At 36.0% G+C, this 27,732-nt stretch overlaps 1 protein-coding gene across 2 annotated transcripts in view; it reads right to left on the bottom strand.

Annotated features, from left to right (window-relative positions):
* The window catches only part of mute (gon-4 like protein muscle wasted), a 43,689-nt gene extending 21,671 nt beyond the window's left edge, over positions 1–22,018 (bottom strand). For both annotated transcript variants that reach the window (XM_089243158.1, XM_089243149.1), the window contains exons 1-11: positions 21,823–22,018; positions 18,627–19,314; positions 18,307–18,438; positions 16,654–16,788; positions 16,247–16,381; positions 15,135–15,303; positions 13,172–13,306; positions 11,839–11,956; positions 11,049–11,148; positions 9,156–9,242; positions 2,517–2,685 (exon numbers count right to left, since the gene is read on the bottom strand). In XM_089243158.1, the coding sequence (XP_089099284.1) occupies positions 2,517–2,685; positions 9,156–9,242; positions 11,049–11,148; positions 11,839–11,956; positions 13,172–13,306; positions 15,135–15,303; positions 16,247–16,381; positions 16,654–16,788; positions 18,307–18,438; positions 18,627–19,259 (1,813 nt within the window). In that variant the 5' untranslated portion in view covers positions 19,260–19,314; positions 21,823–22,018. The remainder of the gene's footprint in view (positions 1–2,516; positions 2,686–9,155; positions 9,243–11,048; positions 11,149–11,838; positions 11,957–13,171; positions 13,307–15,134; positions 15,304–16,246; positions 16,382–16,653; positions 16,789–18,306; positions 18,439–18,626; positions 19,315–21,822) is intronic.
* Between the last annotated feature and the right edge of the window lie 5,714 nt (positions 22,019–27,732).

The following is a 27,732-nucleotide window of genomic DNA, read 5'->3' on the forward strand; positions in this document are numbered from 1 at the left end:
TAAAGTAGACAGATTGCTACTACTGAGGAAGCTAGCTTACATGGGGGTTCCGGATAAAGTTGTGAGGATAATTCAAGAACTGCTGTCAGACAGAGTTCATCAAGTTCGCGTAGCCAGCGTGATGTCTAGAGAATGTCAGGTGCCACACGGAGTTGTCCAGGGATCGGTGTTAGGCCCGATCTTATTTACTTTGTACACTTATGATATTACTCAGGCTGTGTCACCCATCTCTCTATTGCAATTCGCTGATGACGTGAAGTTATTCTCTCCAGTGGACTCATCACTAGGGGCTTAAGAATTGCATGCCAACAACTTTTCCAGTGGAGTTGTCAGTATAAGCTACCTATTTCATCATCAAAAAGTGGATCAATGCATTTAGGTAGACGCACCGATCCTGAATAATACCAACTAGGTAATGAAACGTTACAGCAATTGGATACATGCGTGGATTTAGGTATTGTAATGAGCCGCATTCTGGATTTCACTGATCATTATCATGGCATAGTCTGCAAAGCTAATAGAATTTCATATATGTTACGTACGGCATACCGTAAGTGTGATGCGCATATATTGTCATATGCTTTCTGTGTGTACGTTCGCCCGACCCTGGAGTTCTGTTCGCAAGTATGGAGCCCTTACAAAATCAAGGACATACAGTTCCTTGAAAAGCCACAGAGGTCGTTTACTAAACGAATACCTGGCATGAGCGGTCTATCTTATTGCCAGAGACTTCAATTTCTGGGTTTACACTCACTGGAATGGCGTAGAATCGCTGCAGATCTGAAGATGTGCTACAAACTAGTACACCAAAATGTTTATCTACCATCGAGAGAGCCTTTCTTTGAGATCATAGACAGGCGAGTTAACCTACGTAGGCATCGCTTCCAAATAAGAATACCAATGGTTAGAAGGGATTGCTTTTTCCACGGATATAGATGCCGTGTGGCAAGAATATGGAACAGTCTTCCATCAGAACTTGTATGTGCCTCCTACGCAAGATTTGCTTCCACTATTGGGGATTTCGACCTGGCTCCGTATGCGAAGTGCTTCCCGTACTGACTATTATTATTTTTTTTTTTTTCTTCCAGTATAAGTGCATTTCATGCCTTCTGGGGTTATTGTAAATAAATAAATAAAAAGTGGTTCAGAGTAAAAAACATCTCAGTTCTAGATTGGCCAGTTTTCAGTCCAGACCAACATACAACCCCCTATAAAAAACCTGGCACCCTTACTAAAGCAAATGGAAAACAATATTTTTTGGTTTCAGAGCTGAAAAACTGCATTTAAAACATATGTGATGTGTTAAACATATGTCCGAAACATATGTGATTATAACCCCTTTAGACCTGCTGGAAGGACTTTTAAGTCCCTTGGGGTCACAAAGTGTTTGTAGTTATGTGTTTTTATTTTTCTACCTATGTGTATGTTTGTATTTGTGTATATGTCTTTGTTTTTATGATTTGTTTGTTTTAAAAAATGCATCATTTGATTTGTCCAGAATTGCTACAAAACTTTGTAGTTTCATTGAAAAATTGTGTATTTGATATCTTAAAAAACAATAGCAATCACATAAGTTACTAAAATTACTTATGTAATTTTTTAAAAAGAATATTTAAAATTTACACCTAAACTTTTGTGGTATAGATTTTCATTGTTTTCGCTACAATATTCACGATTTCTGTTTCATTTTTTTTTTCTTTGCGTTACTTATTATTTGCTGCAGGATTCGTGCACAAAATGCGTAAAGCCTCACAATTTACATTAAATAACTTAAAACTCAAAATTAGTGTTGTGCATAAACTTTTGTGCTGCACTGTATATACAAAATACAGTAGTCTTGCTTATTCAACATACAGACCAGCAAAAAGTCGAATAAGCAAAAATGTCAGATAATAGGGGTGTGTTAAGAAAAAGCCTATTAAATGTCAAACTGTTATAATTTTACATATTACAAACCTAATAATCATGTTTTACAATGAAGCAACAGAAAAAATTAACTTACCATTACAGAATATTCTGAAGTTAAATATAGTACTTAAAAAGTTCCGTCTTGTGATGATTTAAAGAAATTTTTTATCGTTATCTGCTTTCCTGATAAGTGTCATTTCTTTGCTGCCAAGTCTCGCCATCTTTGCTGCAACATTTATGTAGACTCCTGTAGCTGCTCCTTGATACTCAATGTATTTAATTGCAGTTTCTAAAGGCTTAATTCCATCGTTATGTGAAGTTCCAAGAGGCTCAACATTTGTTTGATTTCTTTTTTGAATGGGACATCGGATAATATGGAATGTCGGATAAACAAGACTACTGTATATGTGTATTATAATTGTGCACTTCGGTTTCATGAGAGAAAATATTTTATTTATAAAATAATTTATTTTCAATATATAAACATCTATTTCTATTACTCTCAGAAAAATCTGTCCCTTCAAGTTTTCAATTTTTATCAGTCAACTGTATTTCTACAAATTAGAATAATGCTGACATGTCTAGAAACATGCACTAGTGATACTCACTGGGATATCTAGGCACAGTGTCATCCTCCGCAAGAGGTTTTCTCATCACAACTCCTCTGGTCCTTAAATGTTTGATTATCTCAATAGCACCGTCCAGGTTTTCTGACTGGAAATAAGATGGCCTGTTAACAATTCTAGAATGCTTCTCACTGAAGGCCTTCAGCTCTTTCTGAAAATCGGAGAAAAATAATTCAATCACCCAAAACATACACGTGCAAGCTTCAAACAAAAACAACCTTAGGGAGGAATATTCTGAACTCTATTCAAAAACTTACAATGAAATATAAACTCTTCAAGAAGTTATCAAAATATGTGAACAAGCACTTTGTCTGAAACACACCCAAGATGTTATATAGCGTCAAGGCAAAACCTACTACATCAGAATTTATAAAAGCCACTGAGTTACATCTAAGCATACCTGTATTTAGCTTACAGTTTCCAATCCCAATAATTTTTATCGTGGAAGTTGGTTTGCCAACTGAAAACATGCATAGTCAAAATAACAAACTTTGTGGGATTTGACAATGCTGAGAAACACTGCTAGAGTCCCATTCATCTTACTGACAAGCAAACACATTCTAGTATTGAAAAATGGTGTGATCAGTGAAAGTAAGGAGCAGTGGCGACTCGTGGTCAAATGTTCTGGGGGGGGGGGGAACACCAAATTCAAAGATAACAGCAGTCAATTTTCACAAATGTGATTTTTCTGATTCCAAAATTAGATAATTTGTATGTTGAAATTCTATTTTCAATACATCTGTTCAAATAAAAAAAATTCATGCCCAATCTGGCAGCATAGAAGTAAGCAGTCAGTACAGTAGGCCTATGCCTGACTATGATGTTTTCCACAAGATGCTGGATTTAGTTTGTTTGCATGTGCATTAGTTGCATATGTATGTGTAGAGAATGGAAAGAGCCAGGAGAGCAGCATTCACTAATCTTTGCAAAATGAGTGCTCGTCGAGAGGAAAAAAAACAACGTAGTCGAAGGAATTATAAGTCGGGAAAAGTAACAAAGAAAACAAAAATTGGCTTAACCCAGTGGTGAACGAACTTTTTAGAAGCGGGCCAAAAAACAAAACAAAAATTTTGTGGGCTGGACATATTCATGATTGGAATTTTTATGCTTAGAAATGAAGTGGTGGTATGTGTTCTATACTTTGAAGACTGCCACAGTTTTATTGCAAATGAGATGTATTGGTTCATCCTTTGCAACTATGACAAAATAAATATAAGTACAGTATATTTATTGCATATTATGTTCAATTTATTTGCATATGCAAAGGTTTTTAAATCAATTTCTATTTAAATTCTCACAACTATATTTTCCATATGCAAAAAATGGAACAACCCCTGGAATGAACTTTTTGAAAACTTCTACACTATTACTGTATTTTGAAATCTGCAAGCAGCAGATGAGATAGAACCTCTATGCGGGCCACAGTTAGCCCATCACTAGCTGAACTAAAGAAGAAAAACCAATTAGGTTAACCAAATAAAACAATTTGCATATGGCATACTGCAGGAAAAAAACCTTGAAGAAATATATAAGTCTAAAACCAACATATTTGTATAACATTCATTGTAGAAGCTGATGATATCCTAATGTTTTCTCATAAAAATACAAGAATTTTTTCATGAATGAAACATTTTACTGCCAAAATAGTTACAATTGTTATCGACAGATGACACCTGGAAAATTTTCTTAACTTTAGCACCCTCTGCCTGCAATGACTAACATAACTATTCTGATAAGAAATTTTTATTTAATAAAATCCTGTCTTTCTATGCAAACTATATCATTTATATTTTTCAAATTATTAATTTTTTACCTATTTTGTTGCTCTGTGATCACTTTATGGATATTTATTCAAGGAAAATTCCCCTCACAATCTCCCTGTTGAGTAAATTCTTCACACACATTTTAAAAAATGTGCTGCCATCTGTCGATGAAAATATGTAGGCAAGTACACGTGGTACAATATTGAACTGTATGTATAATTTTTGAAAAAAAATTTTTTTGCTTAATATTTATAAACTCAACATTTCCAAAAATGTCAAGAAAATTCCTACGCGGATCAATTTTTCCCAAGGATATGGGAAATTTATCATTAGTTTACCATCACTGGGGTATGGTTTCTAATGTGCCGAGAAGACATAATAAAATGTGTGGGATTTCCCCCCTCTCCACTGTTACATTGCTATATTCTTACATACAGAGCTACAGACCAGGATGCTACTCCTCAAGCGCCAAAAATATGAACTGAACTTGTCGTTTACTTGAATCTGTTGTCTAATCGAATCATATCGAAACCATTTTTCACTTCAGGATATTTTTTCAATTGAACAGTAATAAAATGCACAAAATATATATTAGTTCTGAGACATTAAATTAACATTCAGATAACAGACCAGTGGTCGGCAAACCATGGCTCACGAGCCACATGCAGGCCCCCTTGAGTGTGGCTCTTCCACAAAATACCACGTGTTTGGTATTTTGGAATTTTTAGTGCACAAAAATTCCAGATTTTTGCAAAATCATGTTTAGACATGCATTTTGTTTTCATTCCCTCCCTAGTGAGTCATATTTTTCGAAACTGGGAAGTTTGGGAAAAATTTCAAAAACTAGGCTTTTTCCTACGGTACTACGGGGTAAACAGACGCAAAAGACGAGTCTCCACTCGGAACATGGGGGCAGGGCCAGTCTTAGACCAAGTGGCGCCTGGTGCAAAAGCAGTAGTTGGCGGCGCCCCCCCCCCAGGCGCAAATCGTGTCGGAGGAGGAAATTTTTGCTAGTCATTACTTGTACCGTAAAATACGGGACAGATTTATTCTACCATATTATAAGAGTCTTGGTGTGGTGATAGTCCCCATCACACCCCCCCCCACCTCTTGGTTGGATATTAAGGGATGAAGAAATCGGAAAAGCTATCTTCCTGGAATGGGATTACTGCTATTCTACTTATAAACAAGCATAAAACCCAACTTGTTTGATTTAACTAAAAGATTTAAAAACATTAAAAAAACAAAAGTCACACATTTATGCAGGGTACTCATCATGAAGAGGATCTTCATTTGAATTTTATGGTAAAATACGCAGAGTGCAAGCATCACGTACAGGCTAAGCTGCTAATAAAACTGGTTAAATTACAGTGATATTTTTCCGTACGATTTCTTTCATATTTAAAGAACTCGTGGACTTCATTTGAAATTATCACTTCCAGACCAGACCCAGTACTATAAGAAACGGAAGGGGCAGGTAAACACCAGCTAAAGCACAGGGACCTGCAGCTTGGGCAGGTTCCCCTAACTATTCTGAGGCAACTTGGACGTTGGACGGTACCCCGAGCCGAATGGAGGGGGAGGGGCACTTGTAAGTCCTCCTTTTTTTGAGCATAACTATTTCAAGGAGACTCCAAGAAAAGACTGCTCCCGAGAAAGCAAGCTACGGCCCTGGAGAAAGGGCAGAGCTGTCTCAAGAGCATCATGGGCCCTTGGACAAAGTGGTTTTTCTGAGGCCCTATCTAGTAAATGCCCTGGAGAAAGGGCAGAGCTGTCTCAAGAGCATCATGGGCCCTTGGACAAAGTGGTTTTTCTGAGGCCCTATCTAGTAAATTCTAGGAAATTTTAACTAGATCTCATTTTTGTGAGGCCCTCTTCTCTTGAGGCTTCTAGGCCATGGCCGGGTGGGCTCATGCGTTGAGACAGCACTGGGAATGGGTTGTTTTTCTCTCTGTAGATTTTTTTTTTAACCTCGGGGACTTCTGCTTAAATTTCAACGATAACTCACAATTCTCGAAGTTTGGGCCGAACATTCCTGAGGTTAAAAAAAAGAATATCTCAAGCGAAAAGAAGCAATCGCACGTTTGTGCATACAGGGTGCAATAAAAGGATTATGCATAATCGGAGGTAAAAGTAACAAATGTTGCAAAATTTATCGAACTTACTGAGACCATTGGCGATTATGCATTACCGATATGCTTTACCGATTCAACACACTTACCGTAACATACATTTAATGCTATATTTTTTCAGCTTCAAGAACCTCATTTCGAATATACGAAGACACATATCCAAAATTTCTCTTATTCGAAATGGATTTCCCGCTGTTTGTTTTGAATATGTGTGAGGTACATTACTTTATTTCCATTTCCATGGAAGCCCCTATTAACCTAACCTATTCTGCTGCGTCCGTAGATTATACGTTTAAAAAAATTACGTTGAAATAAAAAAAAAATGTTGGAATGAATTTTTTATTGTGGATCGAAGTTGCATGAAAAGAGTCTTAACTTTGAATTTCTTTTGGCCTTTTACCTTGGATTTGGCGCTCCTAGAGCGGGCAGAAATCATTTTCCTATTTTTTGCCCTTTTACCTCGAACTTAACGACCCTCCTACAGAGGGCACAAATAAGTTTTCTTAAATATATATATTTTTTTACTTTTCCACTTCAGATATAACAACCCTCCTAAAGCGAGCAGAAATAATTTTCTGTAATTTCTTTCAGCCTTTTACGCCGGATTTGGCACTCCTACTAGAGGGGGCAGAAATCATTTCCCCTAACTTTTTTTCCCCCGGTCTACCTCAGAATTGGCGCCTCTCCTACAGCGAGCACTAACAATTTTTCCTAATTTTTCTTTGCTCTCTCACTTCGGATTTGACGCCCTTCTGGAGCGTACCCAGTGCCACCGAGCTGCCCCTGGTTGAAGTAATAGGAAAGTCTGACGAGTCGGGAGACTGGCCAGTGATCGGGCTTTTCGAAAAATAACCGTACTATTATATACACTCAAACCTTTTTGTTTTTTTTTTGAAAAAAAAAATCTTATCTCGGTCATTTTTCATGTAGCTATATTTTATAAATACGTATCTTTTTATACGTAAGATATTTTTCTAGTAATGCATATTTAACGCGTTTTGGCGCCCCCTTCTCATTTGGCACCCGGTGCAGTTGCACCGGTCGCACTGCCCTAAGACCGTCCCTGCATGGGGGGGGGGAGAGAATGCAATGTTTTCCATACTAAAGAACGTCTTCCTCTACCCGGTCAGATCATAGAAGACGATGCTCCTGGGCCACCTGCTTTCATGACAGCCATGGACAGGCTTAAGTATTTTGCAGCCCGGTACAAAAAAAAAATTTGATCCCTTCTGAATAGGGGTTTCCAATACCCCAGGAGGTCCACGGGTACTCTGATGCCCGCCAAGTTAACATTGCCATCCGAGAATGACTGTATAACTACTATTTCATGATTGAGATGATGGTCATAAAAAAATCGTTAGGCAATAAATATGGACGGAAATATCAGCTGCCCTGTGAAAAAATTGCGAGTGTGCCCCCAGGCACTTGGGGGTTCATGGAGGCACTGCCAGGGCTAAAAAACCGATTATTTACCCATTCCTGTAAACTCAAAGGTTATCTACCTTGGACTGAATTTTAAGCTTTCGCTTTGTTGAGAAATCAAAGTCAAAATTTAATCAAAACATTTTTATCCCTCTTTTGCGGCCCAATGCAGCCGCACCCTTCGCACCTGCCTATGTCCGGCCCTGATGATGGCTCTCCCGCAGCCTTTTCTCTCCATCCAACATTGGTCAACACTGCTAGAAGCGATCCACCATCTCCCATTAGAGTTGGAAGGGGTCGACCTCAGCGAACGTACCTCAATCAGATCAAGGACGTTTTTAGCAAAGGCCAGCTAAGGAGTACCCTAATTAAGTTAATAACAATGTACCTACCTATATAGTTAAAGTTTAAAAAATTTGGCTCTCAAAAGAAATTTCAATCGTTTGACTGTTGATATTTGGCTCTGTTGACTAATGAGTTTGCCGACCACTGACTTAGACCATCAGTTTGATGCCTACAAATTCTCTAGGGTGAGGGGAGGCCTTCACGCATTCCTTACGAGCAGCTGGTAACGAGCCCTTTGTTGCTGAGCCAATCAGGATAACTGAATAGAATAATCCTGATGGAAGTAAAAATTCCAAAGATAAAGAGGCAATTAACAACCCATTTACTAATAGACAAAAGCCCCTCTTAACCAGTGATAGGGCCAATTAATTTCTCCTTTTTTAAAAGTTTGAAACTAATAAAATACATTTTTCAGATTAAAATTTTTCATGAATGCATTGACACTAACTTCATCGTGTTCTTAACTGTGTTTTTAAATCAAAAACAAAAATAAAATTATAATAATTGAAATTACTAATTATTTTTCAAAAATTGAAATTAGACCAAAAATCATGCCCGCATATGCCGCCATAACCAGATGACTGGTTAACAGACACTCCTCTTTTATGGCCAAATAATAATTTTCTTATATATTTAAAGCATGTATTTAAAACCCGATTAATGGTTACCCCTCTTTTACAGACATTTTTTTTCATCCTGCAGTTGTCAGCGAAAGAGGAGGTTTACTGTATTTCTTTTAAAAAATACACTGAAATAAAGTTTTCATTCCTTCATCATCCTAGAGAAACACCCCTATCTCACCCCTATGTGATTCAACTCACTTTACGGAATTATTTCATGCAAGTTCGAATCTTCCTTTTGATATAAATGTTTACATGAATCTGAATACTGCTTTCAAAATAAATTCTTATAAGACCTATCTGAAATTATGTAATCAGTTATACATAAGGAAAGTTTACCAGCATTTGTTCGGTTGTTTGATTCACTTCGATAAGCTCTGGAAATCCAGATGACAACAAAAACCCCTGGCACAGTAACTGCACATGCTATTAAAGAAATTAAAAGAAATCATTTTTAAACATGAATGATTCAAATGAGAAAAAAAAATCTGTATTTTCTAAATGATCAATTTCAATTTTGCTTCTGTTTATCAACAAAATATCATTCTCTTTCAAGCTCCACACAAATATTCAGAGGGGCCGAAACATCCATGACACATTTTAAAAATCAATAAAAAATCTAACACTGTCATAAAAACAACTTAACACAACACATAAAATATGACAAAAACAGTGCGTAAATAATGTTTATTAAGATTTGCAAACACAGAATTTCTTGACCATGCTTAAAGCCTGATCTACGTTAACACAGACCTGCCAACCTCAGGAGAAAAAAAATCCCACTCTATCCATAAAAGGGTTAGGACGTTATGTCCCTTGGGGCCCAATATGACTATTGTGTTCATGTGTTGTTCTTTCTATGTGGTTTTTGTTGTCTTTTATATGTATTTTGTGTTTGTTTTTGCAAATAAAGAAAAAAGGGTAACAAGGAAAAAACATTGATCCATCAAATGGATGCTAAAGGATTCTGACATCTTTCAGTGTACTAATACAGAGGCAGCTTGAGACATCACTATGGAGCATAAGCCGCACTAGTAGAACTGCAGCAAAAACTGTGTCGGAAGTGAAATGAAGTGATGTATAATAACCGGATCGGAGGAAAAGGCCATGGAGCCGAAGGGAGACAAGTTGTTGACTGTTGGACATGAGAGCATGTCGAACGCTCTGGTTTAGGCGTCTATGTAAATAAATATAAACATAAGTTATTCTCGTTGGCTCTAGTGTATACTTAAATCGTGATATGTCTAGCGAAGCAAAAACTCCCAGCAGTGTTCCACGCTTTCTCATCGCTGGGAGTGCGGGAATTTTCATGCGGGTTTTTTTCATACGAATTGATGTCAGCCAACAGCTCATCGATGGTATGTATCAAGATGGTATATAATGCTGACCAGTTTGTCACATAAGCAGGAAAACGTCAATATTAGCGATTCTGTAAAAAATTGTATTTTTAGAAGCAAAAGCATATAATCGTATTAACTTGCTAAAATCTTACTAAACACGATAAAATTGTAACAGTTGGCAGATATGTAAACGGGTTTTGATCATCAGTCATCGAAATGTTTCCGGATCTTTGATAATCATTCATATATGGTATAAAGGAAATTCATTTTCATTAACATATTATAATATATACTCCCTCTTTCTGATATTTTAAACCACACACTTGATGACAATATAAATCATTTGATCATTGTTTTAACTCATCGAGAGGTTGGTGGGCTTACCCCTTGATGGGGGGGGGGGATCCCTGGGGGTAGCAATTTTTCGCCATTTCATGTCACCGTTTCTATTGTACCTCTGTGTCAGGAAAGTTTTTTCTGACAAGGAAAAACTGGGTATCAAACTCGCAACACCTCTAAACATCCTTTGATACTTTAGGCAAATATCTTATCGAACTGAGCTACCGCACCTCAACGATATAAATGTTTGAATTTTAAATGGTACATCCTGATTCTTATGTTGAAGGTTCTGTCTTCACCTTCTGTATTTAGGTTCTGTCACTGAAAAATACTAGCTCTTTCAACACCAGAAAGATCAAAACAAAGTTTTGTCGCATAAAACAAACTCCAGCATGGTTTCACAATAATAGGAATTGTAACTAATTGTGAAAATGAATAAAAGAACTTATTTAGACGAATAAATTTTGATGGAAACAAAAATTTTCTTTCAAAATTCATTTCATGCATGAAAAAAAATACAAAACACTATAAAATATTGATAACAAAATCTCACCATTCTCATTTGCTCTGCAACCTGAAGTTTTTCTTTTTCTGTTATCCAAGTTGTTCTTGGCTCTTCTTCCTCCTCCTCTTCTTCAATCACAGTAGATGTACTAAAAAATAATAAAGTGTAAATAAAGAGAAAGAATATGTAAAAACGATGTTTCTTCTAGTTTTGAAAAAATTTACATCATATGCAATTATGTCATTGTGTACTTTCACATTGTATCAGAAAATGAAGCTTGATGTGAAAAAAAGGTTTTTTTCAAAGGCAATTTCATTTGCCTCGTAAGTAATCCATCAAAGTTAGTTAAATTTCTGCCATTTATTACACAATTTCTTTCACCATTATCAACCATTTATATTTTTAAAATTAATACAATGTAGAATATATGTATGAATATAACCTTCATTAAATAAATGAATATTATACAACAATGACATTTTTTATAATATGGAAGATGCACAGAAGTGCAGAAATTTACAGAAAACCGAACCAAACATTTATGACTAGGGCTTGGATTTTTATGCCCTAAAGATGAAACGCTATTGGCGTTTATCAGCAATCAATTTGCTGATAGGTTAAAAAACATGAATTTACCGATCAGCAATGACGTTTCATCTTTAGGGGCATAAAAATCTGAGCTTTATTAATGACATATAACTAAAATTATAAAGTGGCTTTGAAAAAGAATCATTTACAAAATTTAAAAAATTCTGCAAGAGAAAAGAACGTAAATTATTAGATGCTTCCCTACATACAAAGAGAAAAGATGAGCATGCACAAAAAAAATTACACTAACTCTATTTCCTCTTCTTTTTGTTTTTGTTCTCTCTTCTTTTTTTGCACTTCTTCTAATAAGGTGAAATCTTTTTCAGTGTCTTCTAAAAGTTCCTTCATCAGATCTTTAATTTCCCTCTCTGTTTGGAGAGAAGAAAAAAAAAATCTTTTCAATAACATCAAAATATGTACTTTACAAACTGAATTTATCAAAATAGATATTTTCAGATACAAATTTGAAAAGTATATAATTACATTGTAGTACCTGTACATAGAAAGCATGTCTCTGACAAGAGAAGCATCTAATCAGCCATTTGGAATTGGCTTTAAATTTAGGTCTTGCCTGTGAAGTCACAATGATTACGCTCATGTCATGAGACATACAAGATTATTTTTTTTATCTATACCTGTATATTCCCTCTACTTTTGGTCTTGATTTTATTTTATAAAAATGCCATATTATTTTTAATGTCTGCTCGAATTCATTACCTTAACTGAAATTGCGGTTAAAGACGATTTTCTTAATTGTTGATTAAAAATATTGTTATGATCTATAGACGATAGATGGCGCGATTTGTTCGATGGCTCTCAGAAATATCGAAATCGGTTGATACCAGTTTCGGTTTGGCGGAAATACCTGCTGTTGGCGGAGAACTGGTGGGAACATTCTAAAAAGTCCCCCCCCCCCTTCCAGAGAGTGAGTCAACACCCCCATATGGTGGCGCCACCAACTTGGAAACTGTAAAGTAAAATTTTGTAGAATGTTCCTTTTCTCTAAGTTTCGACAGACCTTTAAATAGTAGGGAGTTGTTGTGAGAAGAGGCTCGAATAGACAGACCGGATGAAAATTCAGTTGTGATTGAACTTTGTGAGAAGCTATTAGCTATCTGATTAGGTTGTAAATACGTGTAAATTGCTGGTCTGTAAATAAATCTGTGTTTGTCCGTTGAACCGCTTCTTGTTTTGCAATCTCAAAGTCTTGTGAAAAATTGCCCAGAACAATATTCATATTCAACATGTTCAATATCTTTCAATAAAATGCATTTCAATTCAATGGAAATTTGCACTAAAGTTAACTTTTTAATTTCTGCTGAGACAATTTTCTTTACTGGTAATTTTAGCAATAATTATTGATTCCATAAATAATAATCACTGATAATCCAATAATCACTGATAATCCAATAATCACCAATTTCCCCTTACTTACTATCCCATTTCCAGTATTTTTATGAGTGAAATATTGTTACAGTAGTTAGTTTGGTCACGTTAATCATTTAAAATATAATATATATATCACATAAAATTCATAAGCAAGGAAAAACATGATTTTAACTAAAAAATATGTATTTATATACTTGAAACTTTAGTAGCTTTGTCATTCCTGAAGTCCCACTCATCTTCTTCAGTTTTTTCCTCTTCTTCCAGAAAATTATATTCTGGATCATTCAGATCATCATCATCGGGTTGTTCTTCAATAGAAGCCTCTGCATCTGAAAGAGATTTCCACATGACTTTTAACACTGACTTTCAAACTGAAAACTGGTGATGGAGGTGAGACCAGTTCAATTTCAAGAAAATTTGACTAAGTCAAATTATGGGATTTTCTAACACTTTGTTAAATATATGTATTAATTTCATATAATCCGCTTTAATACATAACAAAAAACACTCTTCCCTTTACTCACATAACGTTTTTTTATCATGATTATTTCAAACCACAAGAATGAAAGTATGGATGAGTTTTTTACACATCTGACGTTAATTGAAAAAAATTCTTAGAGCAAAGGGCCATTGTTCGTACAAGTTCATTTACAAGTATGCAATTAAAATGAAAATTTTACAAGTTCATACTTACAATATCTAATAAATTTTATATTAGCGAGGGAAAAAATTAACAGAAAAGAAACAGGAAAAAGAAAAGATAATTATTTTGCTGCGATCTCAGCAAATTATAAGTGTTTAAAATATTAATATTTATACAGAGAAACCCCTCTTGATTTGAAATCAAAACTGGATCAAACCCGAAAAGCAGATGGTGAATTTCCTATCACATTTACAAACCCAAGAAAACCATTTTCCAAAAGCAGTTTCATTATTTCGCCCCCAGAAACTACAACTTAAATCGCGATTTAAAAAATGATAAAAATGTAAACTCCTTTAGAAAATCGATTATCCATTCTATAAATAACCAATAACATACAACTTCTATACTTTAAATGGAAAATAATTGCTTCAGAAACCATTTTAAAATGATAATAAAATTGAAATTTACATGTGATTGGATTGATTGTGAAAACCATGTTTAAGGCTACTTTATTCACTCTGTTTTATATGTGTGTTTGCCACCAACATAAATATTTTATATAGTTTGCCTTGGAGGGATTGCACTGATCCCTTAGGCGCAAGAAAAATGTGGACCATGTATGTTGTTCCTTTATGTTCGTATTTGTGTCATGCTGTATTTAATTTGTGTTTTTATGTATTGTGTATATGTATATGTATGTTAATAAAATTTAAGTTCAGTTGCCACAGTAAAGCAGTTAATTGTTAAATGGTGAAGAATACTGAGACAGGGAGGTGAGCAATAACTCAAAGCTAGTAAAATACTGTCACGACCCTATGGCAACATCTCTTTAAGGAGCACATATCTTTTTACTTATTTTGATCTGAAAAAAAAGAAGATAAAAAACAGGAGTATCAGGTCAATAAGCGTATACAACTTTAAGTTGTTACGTTCCAGTTGATTAAGCACTCTGGCAGGGAAAGATGATTGTGGTCTGTCAGTCATTGGAAGCGAAAAGACGAATGTAGTCAAAAAGACCATTGTTTGTCCTGTTTGATTATTGGGAAAGCCTATGAATACAAAGAGAGGGTGAAAAAATTTTGACTTTTGTCAGTCCTTTGTTAGAAGTAGGCAGCATCAGAGGAATGTTTCAAAGGGGGGAATGCACAATGATACTGGGTACTAATCAATCCTCAGTATAACTTTTGAAAAGGGGCAAAAAAAAAAACTATCGTGTTCAAGAATTTTTTTCTAACAAATTTTTCAACTTGCTATAGACACATAGAAATGAATTACCTTTTGGGTTAGATAACCCAAGGTAACGACCAACGTTAGTTGACCAAAAATTGCAATTTTGGGCCAACTAACGTTGGTCGTTACCTTGTATTATAGACACATAGTTTGTATCTTCAGCATTTACTTCTTGAGGATGCATTGCACATCACTCGTAATGCCAAGATTCTGGCTGAAAAACATAATCAGTATATCAGACATTTTTTTTACATTAATTACATATAATATAACATTCTACATACCCAAAGGCTGATATAATTCAGCTAAAAATTTCAACCATTCCTCCTCAGGAATATCATCAGTGTACCCATCTGGAGAGATATCGGGAGCAACAAATGATGCTTCAATTGTTTCTAAAGAAGTGTCAGTCAGTGGAAATTTTGAGCGAGTCCTCAATGCAATGCGATCCGCCTATTCAAACACAAAATTAAGAAACAATGTCTTATTATTAATAAATAATAAAATACCAACAGAGGAAATGGATAAAAATAAAATTTCTGGAAAAAAAATTCTAGAATCTTCAACATCTAGTCACCTAATTCGTCCTTCAACACTTAACTTTTGAAACAAGATCACATACTACTATGTTCAAGTTGCAAGATTTATTTTATTACAGATGAATGAATACAGGGTTCATTTTCTTTTTGTCCCACCTTCCAGTGCCATTGTCACTGTAATTCTTTGGAACCTAAGTATTGTTACCCTTTAAGCAAATTCTTTATCTGAGAAAAAAGGAAAAAGTCATACTGGCAAGATCAGGGGGAATAAGCTGGTTGTAAGTATTGGAATTTGATGTTTTGGCAGGTAATTTGACACCAGGAGAGATCGGTGAGCTGGCACATTGTTGTGATAGAGCATCCATGACTTGGCCTTCCAAAGATCTGGTCACTTGCATCTTATCAAATCGTGCAGACGTTTAAGGACTCATTTGGGTCCCTCCTGGTATTTGAGTACCTGTCAAAACATCACATTCTGACATTTCCACAACCAACTTATATCCATCCCTGATCTTGCCCCCATGTGACTTTTTCCTCAGATAAATAATTTGCTTAAGGGGACAACAATTTTCAGGTTACAGAGAAGTGCAGCAAGCAGCGACGAAGGCACTGGAGGATGTGGCAAAAAAAGGCTTGCAATCTACATTTATATCTTATATCTTTATATGAACAATGGCAAAAATGCATAATTACAAAGGTAGTTCCTTCGAAGGTAACACCAAAAAGACAGGTTCACCTGTATTTGTTCTTCCGCAATAGAATAAGTTCAAGAATTTTTTGAACCCAGTAATACACTTATGTGAATGTGTGAAATCACACTTGAACAATAGACCACAAGCAGAAATTTAAAAAATTACCTCCAACTTTTCCTTGGCCTCAGCACTCTCAGGATCAGCTATGACTAGAGGACCAAATAAACCAAATGGTTCCATAAGTTCCGGGTCGGTTTGCTTATTCTTTTCTGAAGATGCATCTCCATCGTTTTTGTGACACTATACAAGAAGAAAAAACATTCCTTTAGTAAGGAGTTATGTATTCCTTTAGTTCATTACTAATGAACTTTTTGTGAAAGCCTCATATATATGATTTATGAAAACATTAGGGAATCAACAACCCTTTGTAGCATAGTTGTTAGAAGTTCCTCATAGGAATGTTTGTAAGAAGCATGCAAGGTATTACAGAATTTGTCTTTTTAAAACATGTAAGAAAAAAAGAGGCATTCTCAGGAACAAATAAACTGCTATAAGCATATCGTGTAACTTACATTGTACTCTTTCGGTTTATACTCTTCGTCAGATGAGCTGTCATCAGGAAACTCTTGTTCAAGCAACTTCTTAGATGGTAGCTCGGCAATGAGAGGTTTTACTGGAGTTGCCGCTAGAGAGACTGGCCAGGGAAGCTGAAAAAACAAAACAAAAATGAGTAATTAACTTTTCAAATAGATGACGCAAATAAATAAAAAATTTTAAATAGGCAGACGACATAATTACTATACACTGAAGCCTGTCTAATATGGACACTGTATGAGCCAGAAAACCATCTTGAATAGAATCAAAAAATTATCCCATCGATGATTAATGCTTCAATGCACCTTTATTAAATAGAATACTATTTCTATGTTGCGATGTTCCATTTCATTCAGGTTTTTATAGTACCTCTTTCACAAAAATTGAGGCAAATGAGAGTATAGGGAACTTTCTTTTTTTAATCAAACACAAACAGCAATATCAAATCAATCCCCAGTGACCCAGTCCATATTCCATAGCAATTTCTAACCCATACATCACAGATACCAAAGTAGAAGTAACTACCAGTGAATTTTTTTTCCCCCATTATTCACTATAGGTTTCACGGTAAGTTTTCTTTAGTCAATTATGGCAACAAAAAATTCATTACATAAATCCCCAAAGCAGAATATGCTGAAATCTATGATACAGCACAGAGAAGAGCAATTAGTGCTACTGCAGAACAATCTAGAAGAATTTAAAAAAAAAATTTAAAACATGCAACTACAGGGATTTTTACTGCAGGACATTTCTACTCAGCCGAGGGCTCATTGCAGAACAATGCAAATTTCGTTCTGCTCCCATTTCCTCCAACAGATGTTTAATTTTATGTGGAAAAGCGTCAAACATTTCCTGTCTACAATCCATGGTGGCACATATGCAGATTTTTGGTAGTTATCTGTATTGCTATGAATTATTTGTCCATAACAGTCTGCTACCTCTTACTTCAGGGCTTGAAAATTTGAAATTTAGGGGCACCACCTCAAAATTCCCTAAAAGGCAAGCATATATATATATGGTATACACCCCCCCCCCCCATTAGCAAGCATGCTGCGAAACTCAAGAAACACCAGCTTCTTATCATGGCAGAAAATAGATACTCTACCACAAGGGCGTAGCGAGGGGGGGGGGGCTTGGGGGGTCTGGTCCCCCCCCCCCGAAATGTGAGAAAATGACCGAAAAAAGGGAAAAAGATGGCCAAATCTATTGTTCTATCACTTTGGTCCCCCCCCCCCGAACGAAATTCCTGGCTACGCCCCTGCTCTACCGGTATACTTTTTCTCCCTCGTTAGACTAACTAATCTTCCCAAAATGGGCTAATCGGATAAGGGGTACCTTTTTTCTCAGAAAAAGATAAAAATAGTGTTTTTTTTCCCCTCTTATTACAGGACAAGGTAACCCCTTCCTGTGTTGGTAGTCAAGCTGACAAAATTTCCAAACATTTTTTGTTCTCAGACTTCAATCTAGTAATCAAACATGTAATAGAAATGTGTGGCGTGCATTGAAGCCAATATCAATTTTCTAGTCCTTATGGCTCCCTGGATTCATGTCAAGCCCTGCCTTAACTATAAGTCTAATATGTCTATTCAGTTATAGTCATTACAAATTATGAAATATAAACACAAACTTACAGGAGCTTGCTTCTCCCTCAACTCCTTGGCTTTTGATCTCGTCAGTTTAGGTTCAAATATGGGTGTATCATCCTCTCCTGGGTTCATTGTTCTACAGACCATGTTCAACACATGTTCATTAGTAATAACATGCTGCAAATACAGAAGAGAAAATTAAAATGTGCATACCTAAATCAAGCATTCATAGAAAAGCATTCGGAAACATACCAACTATGTATACACAGTGGCATGAACAATATACAAGAGTACCTCGGATGCAGCTTTTCTAATAAAATATTTTGGAAATAAAATGTTTTTGATGAAAAATAAATACTTCTTACATGCAATATGCTTTTCACATTAAGCACAGATAAGTTGTTTCTCATAGCTTTTTCTTCCAATAACTGATCAAAATCTGCACCCATATTATCGAGCATCTCATTAATGTCTTCTTCACTAAGATCATTGGGTATTTTCATGCCAACTGGCATGGTGCTGTAATTATTGCTACATGTTGGCGAGGAACTTTCAATAGTTACGTTTGCAGCAACTGATTGTACTGCAATAGTAGAACGACCACTACTACTACACACTGCAGGTAGGCTAGAATGGTTCTGTTCAGTATCAGCACTGCCAATCCCACTATCCTGCGAAGCTGTAATAATGCTGTTTTGTGAAGCAGTAATTGTGCTATTTTGCGAAGCTGTAATTGCACTGTCTTGTGAAGCAACAATAGCACTATCTTGCGAAGCGGTAATAGCACTGTCTTGTACAACTGCTCCAGATTCCAGCAATAGTCGCTTCGCAGCATTGTCGTTGAATTCAGTCGAAGAAAATCTTTTGCTTGGACATACCGGGGTGGAACAATTGGTTTCTGTTGTTGACTTGAGCTTGACTGGCGAGGAAGAGCCATGGTCCATGACTTGAACTTGGTTGGGAGATTGTGGATCTTGCAGAGCAGTACCGTCCCCCATCAACAAGTGCAAGCATTTAAAGGGGTTGGCTTGATCTTAATGCTTCCAATGCTTCCTGTGAATTAAAAAAAAAAATGTCTTTAATTCTTACAAACTTGTTCCGAATCTGTCTACATATTAAATATTCAATTAAAAACCAATGGATTTCACTTTGGTGGGAAAAGAAATACTCTATATTTTTCTCTAATTTATACTGTATGTGTATTCCTTTACTATCCCCCCCCCCAACGAGGAGGAAAGAAGAATATATTCAGTCGATGTCGCTTATTAGAATCATGGATAAAGTTATTCAGGTATCGCTATCACTTTTGCAAAGAACTGAATGGGCCAATATCATAACAGGGGAAAAAAATTTCATACCTACCATGGACCTCCAGATAATACAATTAAAAAAAATTTTGTCGAAAGGTTTTTTTGTTTTTTTTTGCACATTCTGAAGCTAAGGTTCTACCAAACTTTTCCCCCCCTATAAGCTATTGTTCTCAGTCTGCAAGACTATAGGAGGCTAAGAGGTGATCTCTCCCGCCTACCTTGTTGACAAACATTTCCATACTTATAATTTCGTAATTAGTCCATAGTGTATTCGCTGTGACCTATATAAGCATGGAGCTGCGCTTTTGCAATGGCCTTCCTATAGTAAAGGCAAATGTAGGATGAAAAAAGAATTTTCTGTTCAATTTTTGATCAACTTCCTTCAACTGATCAGATTCAAACTTCTTTTCCCCCGAGAGACCTTTCCAAGGGATTTATGTATTGTACATTAAAAGGAATATCGTAATTTGTTATGCACCCCCAGGGCTGTCATTTCAACTTTTTCTGGGGGGGCGGCAAAGAGCATGTACTAAAGGTACGCTGATATACATATTTATATGTATATATATACCATTTGTAGTGTATTTTCAAAAGCTGGGGGGGGGGGGGCAATGGTCCCCCCCCTAAATGACGAGCCTGTGTTATGCACATTAAATAATTCCATTATAATGGCTAAATAATAAAATTGCGGGAACGATTGGACATTTTGCAACCAATTATGTTCTAAAGAAAAGCAGTTGTCCCATTTTATCAACACCTGTTTACCAAACAGGATATATGGTCACCAAACTTGTAAACAGATCTTTTTCTGGATATAGTTATCATTCAGTTATTTCTATCAGAAACCTTGAGCCCCAATGTCATCACATGAAGCAGTGTAGACTGTACTTAAAAAGGATTCATCCTTTTAAGTATGGAACTAACTGTACTTTTGTTTGGGTGATCTCCACTATAAAATAGATAGTTTGCACTTTAAAAAATAAATGCTTTCCAATATTCATTTTACAGTTGAGTACTGAATCCCACTGAGTCTTTGTAACAATTAATTATTGTTATTACTAATTGCTAAATAATTATGAAAATAAAAGCAAAATAGTTAATTTTTATACTAAATCCAACTGAGTTTTGTAATGATGAATTATCGTTAATTGTGACAAAATAAAAGCAAAATAATCGTGGCACCCACAGTTAATTTTCCATAAGTGTGATTAGGGCCAATGTGGAGACTTTTTTTTGCTAAGATTGGAAACCCTAATGGCCAAATCGATATTTGCTGATTTTGCCGACTTTCTAACAATCGCATTAATTAACCATTAATTCAATATTTCGTGTACTTGGTTTATTATACTTGGTTTTTTTTTTTTCACATTTCCTGCATATTTCAATTGATTTATTTCATATTACCACATAGTAGATTAATTTCATGTAATAATTTGCATTTTTTGTGTAACTGTATGTGCTTTTGTTATATCTTGGCGTGAAAAAAATTGCCGCACTGATCACGCTGTTGAGAAATTTACTGCGCTTACTGGCAGCTGATCAGACTGGTTAGGAAGGATGGGAAATATTTTACAGGGTAGCAGAATTCTCGCAAAATTTTCAGGCTCGCCATTGCAGAAATAAAAAACTTTTAACAGAATATCTATCCCTCTTTTCAACAATGTGTTGGCGATTCTTTCCTTTCGCAAAAAAAGACATCTGAAAGCATGACTACATTTCACTCTCGGCAACTTCCCAACATTTTTCACCAAAGAAAAAAAATCTAACACATTGCCAAAAAGGGAATTATACTATAGGTGCTCCAAAAATGTCTTAATAGCACAGGCAGGGAGCCAAGATGAACTACATATATTTTCACCCCCACCAAATACACACCCTCTGTGGTTGCGGTACTATATCTCTAATGCATGTCAACATTCAAGTGGTCATAGTGTTTCAAGTCAAAATAAAAAAGCGAGTCATCAATACATTCAAAAACTAATAACTTTACATCATATTATACACAATCTCCACCTAAACCTGTATTAAGCCAATATATATATGTAGTAAATATAATGAATTACATTTACCAATGTCCATATATAAATTTTAAAAGAAAAACATGCAATGAATGCAATCAAGCCTTTATAATAAGCAAATATATTATACAAATCAATGGTTATAACAACTTAATCAAATGAATCGAAACTGATAGATGAAAAAATAAAACTTGAGAAACATGATTACAATTAAAAGGCCTATGGATACATACTTAAAAGAAACGAAAATACCAATTAGACTATAATCTCCATTAATTAGTTGTGTTTTAAAAGAAATCTCCATGAAAAATGAGTCGGTGTACGAAAATGAGGGAACAAAACAACGAATGAGACTACATAAACGATGATTTATGACCAATTATATACCAATCATGATAAACCCGCTAAATCTCAATGAAACCCAAGCCCACCAAAACATATTTCGAGGAATTAAGATACTGCGATGCGCGATTATCCTTGGTTATTTTCGAAACAGTCTACCGACATCGTGAGGTAAATGATATTTGTTCGCTTTCATTCGTCAATGAACCCACAGATCATAGAAGTGATGCGCCTATAAGAGAGTATGGACTTTAGTCCTCCATCTTTGAACGAAAAACTGGTTCTCTGCTGCCACTGGGCTATAAGTCTCGCGCACGTCTGTGGGACGTGCATCTTCTTCTGGAAGGGTCTTCATTCCAGCTTACTTATAGCTCAGTGGCTGCTGCGGACGTCTAATCTAAAGCTGGCATTGAGGGCTGGCATATTACTCGAAGGAGACACTGCCGCCCTTAAAGGAGAAATAAAGGCGGTAAAAAATAAATAAATTATATTTTTTCTCAATGGTGCCGCCTGGTCTCCACCTTGGCCATGCTGAGTATAGTGTCGCCAACATCATTCGTCGGGCGATCACGTGACTCGGTGAAAACACACGATTTCCCGTTATTTTCTAATGACATAAATAGGAGTTTAAAACAATAAACGAAAGATATAATTTCAGCATCGATGAAAAAGTGAAAATTCCAAAATCAATGAAAGAGCATTTTTTAAAATCGATGAAAGAGATTATTTTTAGTATTAACGAAAGATAATTGCAGAATTAGGGGGGAAAAAAAGAGACAATTCCAAAATTAATGAAAGATAATTCCAAAATTAATGAAAGATAATTCCAAAATTAATGAAAGATAATTCCAAAATTAATGAAAGATAATTCCAAAATTAATGAAAGATAATTCCAAAATTAATGAAAGATAATTCCAGATGGATGAAAATTATAATTCCAAAATTAATGAAATAAATTCTAGAATTAATGAGAGATAATTTCAGCATCGATGAAAGTGATAATTCCAAAATCAGTGAAAGCAATAATTCCAGCGTTAATAAAAGATAGTTTCAGAATTAATGAAATATATAATTCCAAAATCAATGAAAGATAATTCCAGAATTATTGATATATTTAATTCCAAAATCAATGAAAGATAATTTCAGTATAATGAAAGTGATAATTCCAGCATTAATGAAAGAAAATTCCAGCATTAATGAAAGAAAATTCCAAATTGATGAAAATTATAATTCGAAAATTAATGAAAGCAATAATTACAGAATGATGGAAAGAGATCATTCCAAAATTAATGAAAGCAATAATTACAGAATGAAGGAAAGAGATCATTCCAAAATTAATGAAAGAAAAATTCTAGAAATAATGAAAGAAAAATTCTAGAAATAATGAAAGAAAAATTTTAGAAATAATGAGAGATAATTATACAGCATCAATTAAAGGATAGTCGCAGAATTAATGAAAGGATAGTCCCAGCATTAATGAAAGAAAATTCCATAATTGATGAGAGATAATTTCAGCATTGATAAAAGTGATAATTCCAAAATTAATGAAAGTGATAATTCTAAAATTAACGAGAGAGATAATTACAAAATCAATGAAATATATAATTCCAAAATCAATGAAAGATAATTCCAGCATTAATGAAAGATAATTTCAGTATAATGAAAGCGATAATTCCAGCATTAATGAAAGATAATTCCAGAATTAATGAGAGATAAGTTCAGCATTGATAAAAGTGATAATTCCAAAATTAATGAAAGTGATAATTATAAAATTAGTGAGAGAGGTAATTTCAGAATTGATGAAGTGATAATTTCAGCATTGATGAAGTGATAATTTCAGCATTGATGAAGTGATGATTCCAAAATTAATGAAAGTGTAATTCTAAAATTAATGAAAGTGTAATTCTAAAATTAATGAGAGGTAATTGCAAAATCAATGAAAGATAATTCCAGAATTATCTTTCATTATACTGAAATTATCTTTCACTATACTGAAATTATCTTTCACTATACTGAAATTATCTTTCATTGATTTTGTAATTACCTTTCATTAATTTTTCTCACTTTCATTAATTTTGGAATTACTGATAATTCCAAAATTAATGAAAGTAAGAATTCGAAAATCAATGTGATAATTTCAGCATTAATGAAAGATAATTTCAGCATTAATGAAATGATAATTCCAAAATTAATGAAATGATAATTCCAAAATTAATGAAATGATAATTCCAAAATTAATGAAATGATAATTTCAGCATTAATGAAATGATAATTCCAAAATTAATGAAATGATAATTCCAGTATAATAAGCAATTTATCTTTTTTACTGTCTTAGACGAGTTCTCCACTTTTTTTAAATCTTTAAAAGCAATATTTAGAGACAGCTCTACATTTCTATGGAGAAATTGCCAGGCAGGTGTTATTCATCGAGTCACATGATTTCTTTACATTCGATGCTCCCTCCAGTAATATAACCTTGATCAAAGCTGGGTTTTCCTAGGATTAGGTTTTTTGCGCCGCGTGAAGCAAATTAGACCATTTTGCGCCAGCAGAAACGTGTTACATAATCACGCTACGCATTTGTTTTCCTAGCGTGGTGCATCAGATCAGTACGGCTATATTATAGTATATGCATCAAGCTTATATTACTCGTAATATAAACTGGATGATATGTAACATAGCCTTGTTGACGCTCGCCTGACCTTTGCCCCTGATGTAATGGTAATGCATGTGTTATGTTTTATTATTGAGTTTGTGTTGTGTCTATGATACTGTATGTTTATAATTATTTCCTGTCGACTAAAATGTGTTACTTACGGACGTTTTCGGTGCCGACGTGTTACGAACTGTTTTAGGAAGAAAGGGAAACTAGTTTCCGAACTTGCCGCTTGGAACGCCGATGTTGATGGGGGCGCATGTGCGTTACTCCTCATTTGCATGCTTAGTGATTTGGGAGCTATATATAATCACGTCCGTGCTTCAAAGCGGGCTTCAGTCATATAGCGCTAGAATCGCTAATCATCCGAACAACTCGGCTGGTCCGATGTTCCCGTCACGCAAATTCCCGTCAGTTGCTCTCCAAGAATGCCGTTCAGGGATGTCTGCTGGTGTCTGTTCTCGATCTTAATGCCTTCATAGATCTTGCCGACTGCGATCTGGCGTTGGCTGGCATGGTCAATAGCAGTGATCTGATAGTTTCCTCGTATGACGCTGCAATCTGATGCTACCCTTTCGTCACAACGTCCACCATCGGACTCCACCGCTTGAACACCGAAATCCACGTGTAGCACGCCGATGTCCGCGATCTAACGACGCCTCTTCGTCAACGCCCTGGGTTCGTCGAGATATCCGTTAACTGGACTCCATCACTTGATTGCCGAATACCTTGTGTGGTTCTACCGGTGTTTGGGATATAACATCGCCTCATCTACGCTCTGGGTTCGTCACGATATCCGTCATCTGACTTCTACTGCTTGATCGGTGAAGACAAAGTGTGGTTCTGTCGACGTCCGTGATCCGATTCCGCCGCCTCGTCGACGCCTTGGGTCAAAGCGCTTGAAGAGGCTGCAAGCGCTTTGCCTTGGGTTCGTCGCCGAAGTCTTGTGTGATTCTACTGACATCTGTGGTCGAGCATCGTTTCTTGAAGACCATAGCTGAGTGTCACTTCTGCCCTAGTCGTTTCACTATAAGTATACTTTGCGATTTTCCTACTAGTGAAGGGTTTGCCCTTGAATTGATGTCTTAACTAATGTTTTAATTTGTAATAATAGAAATAAATAGTTGTTCGAAACTGTTTTGTTCATTGGCAGATAAAGACATACGTTGCAGAGTATATTGCCTTGACATCAGCTACTCAATGTTCTGGCACAGGACACCTGCTCCTAGGAAAACCCGGCTTAACAGAAGTGAAGAGATCGTCAAGACTAAAGCTGTCCTAGAGCCCTAAGCAGGCATAGAGGACATTAATCTATCTGTGTCTATCAACAAGGGCGCGGTAGCCCGGTCGATAAGATACTTGCCTAAAGTACCAAAGGATGTTTAGAGGTGTCAGTTCAATACCCGGTTCGTCCTTGTCAGAAAACTTTCCTGACACGGGTACAACAAAAAACTGTGACTTGATCGCAGCAAAAAATTGCTACCGCAGGGAGTTCCCCTATCGAGGGGTTTAATGTACCAATCTCTCAATGATTAGACCATTTCGTGCTGGCAGAAACATGTTACATAATCACGCCACGCGTTCGTGTTTTCCTATCGTGGAGCATCAAATCAGGGCGGCTAATAAACAGCATATGGCCCTGACATCCGCTACTCTGTTGTCTGCATACTCCGGTTTGAAGGAAAGGGAAAGAAAATAAGGAAAAAACACACGAGAGTGAATAGAACATCGGCAAAACGCACTGTGCATTTGACTCCTCCAGAAGCAGTCGGCCAATCGTAAAGCGCTGTCATGAGCTGTATTGCGCTCTGTAGGAGAACAGTGATACTGCTTTTCTTATTGGGGAATGGACGGCGTGTCGCGCTGAGCGATTCACTTTGCACGAGGCGCAAACCTGCTCCTAGGAAAATCCCGCTTAAGGCTGGCATTACACTGTAAAAGTTTTCTGAAAGCTCTTTGACAAAACTTGAAAAATACAATCAATAAACTGATCGGTTAGACTAGCTTGAATTTATACAATCACTTTTACAAAACTTTTATAGCGTAATCCCGACCTAAGGCAAGGGAAAGAAAACACAACAAAAATGTAGAGGAGATTGGTGAAACGGACGACGCATTTGACTCCTCCAGAAGCAGCTGGCCAATAATGCCTGACGTAAAGCTCAGTTGTATCTCTGTTGTGGGCTGTATTACGATCTGTAGGAAAACAGTCAGTCATACTGCTTTCCTTATTGGTGACTGTATGGCGTGTCACGCTGGGCGATTCACATTATTCACGACCTGTCCCAAAAGTATCATTTTGGAGTTTCTAGAACAAATTAATTGGACTCATAGATTCATATGGAAATAATTACCTCGGTTCTCATCAGTTTCGGATTTCCTCGATTTCCACGAAAACCGAGGTATCACTGTATAATATGTTTTAGAGTGGGAAAGAAAATTTCCCCAGGGGGGAAAAAATTGGGAAACAGAAAGGAGAACAAAAGGGTGAATTTTCTAAAACATAGAACGCTTGAAATGACATCACAGAGGAGGATGTCTAGACATACACAACCAATTCCGGCATGCACGAATTGCGCTTGTCAGAATTTGTTGTGTATGTCACATGAAGTTTCTTTCTGAGCAATACTTTGTCATGTGTTCAAGAGATGCTGCCACTTGTTTTGCAAAATCAAAAACTCTGCAAGTAATCTTTTCCTGTTGTATTATTCACAGATTTTTTTAGGCCTTATTATAATTATAATCCACAAAGACAGACAAGGTTCAAGCAAAGTCAAGGGACTATGGCTGGAGAGTTTCCTAGCACAGCACACACATTCCTCAGATCTCTCCAGCATGGCCAAATCATATGAGGTGACACTGCACATGGCACAGAGCCTGGGCCATGTCCAGTTGTTACAGCCTATCAAAGTGCCCACAACAAAGTGATGTTCTGTTTATTACCATTGGGAAGGGGAGCTCTCTCTCGAATGCATATGAATCCCTCGCCCCCCCCCCCCAGGTGCAGTATTAAGTGTCATTGAACGTTCTCTGGAACTTTGGGCATTCTCCTTGTGTTATCACCCTTACTTTCCCCCCCCCACTCTATAAATAACTCTTTGTTACCTCTTTAACTAGCGAGCACTCATGCTCACCTGATGAACAG

The sequence above is a fragment of the Pholcus phalangioides genome, unplaced genomic scaffold, assembly GCF_987345545.1.
Source record: "Pholcus phalangioides strain wild (caught in Gottingen) unplaced genomic scaffold, Ppha-v1.0 ptg000003l_1, whole genome shotgun sequence".
In the NCBI taxonomy this organism is placed as follows: Eukaryota; Metazoa; Arthropoda; class Arachnida; order Araneae; family Pholcidae; genus Pholcus; species Pholcus phalangioides.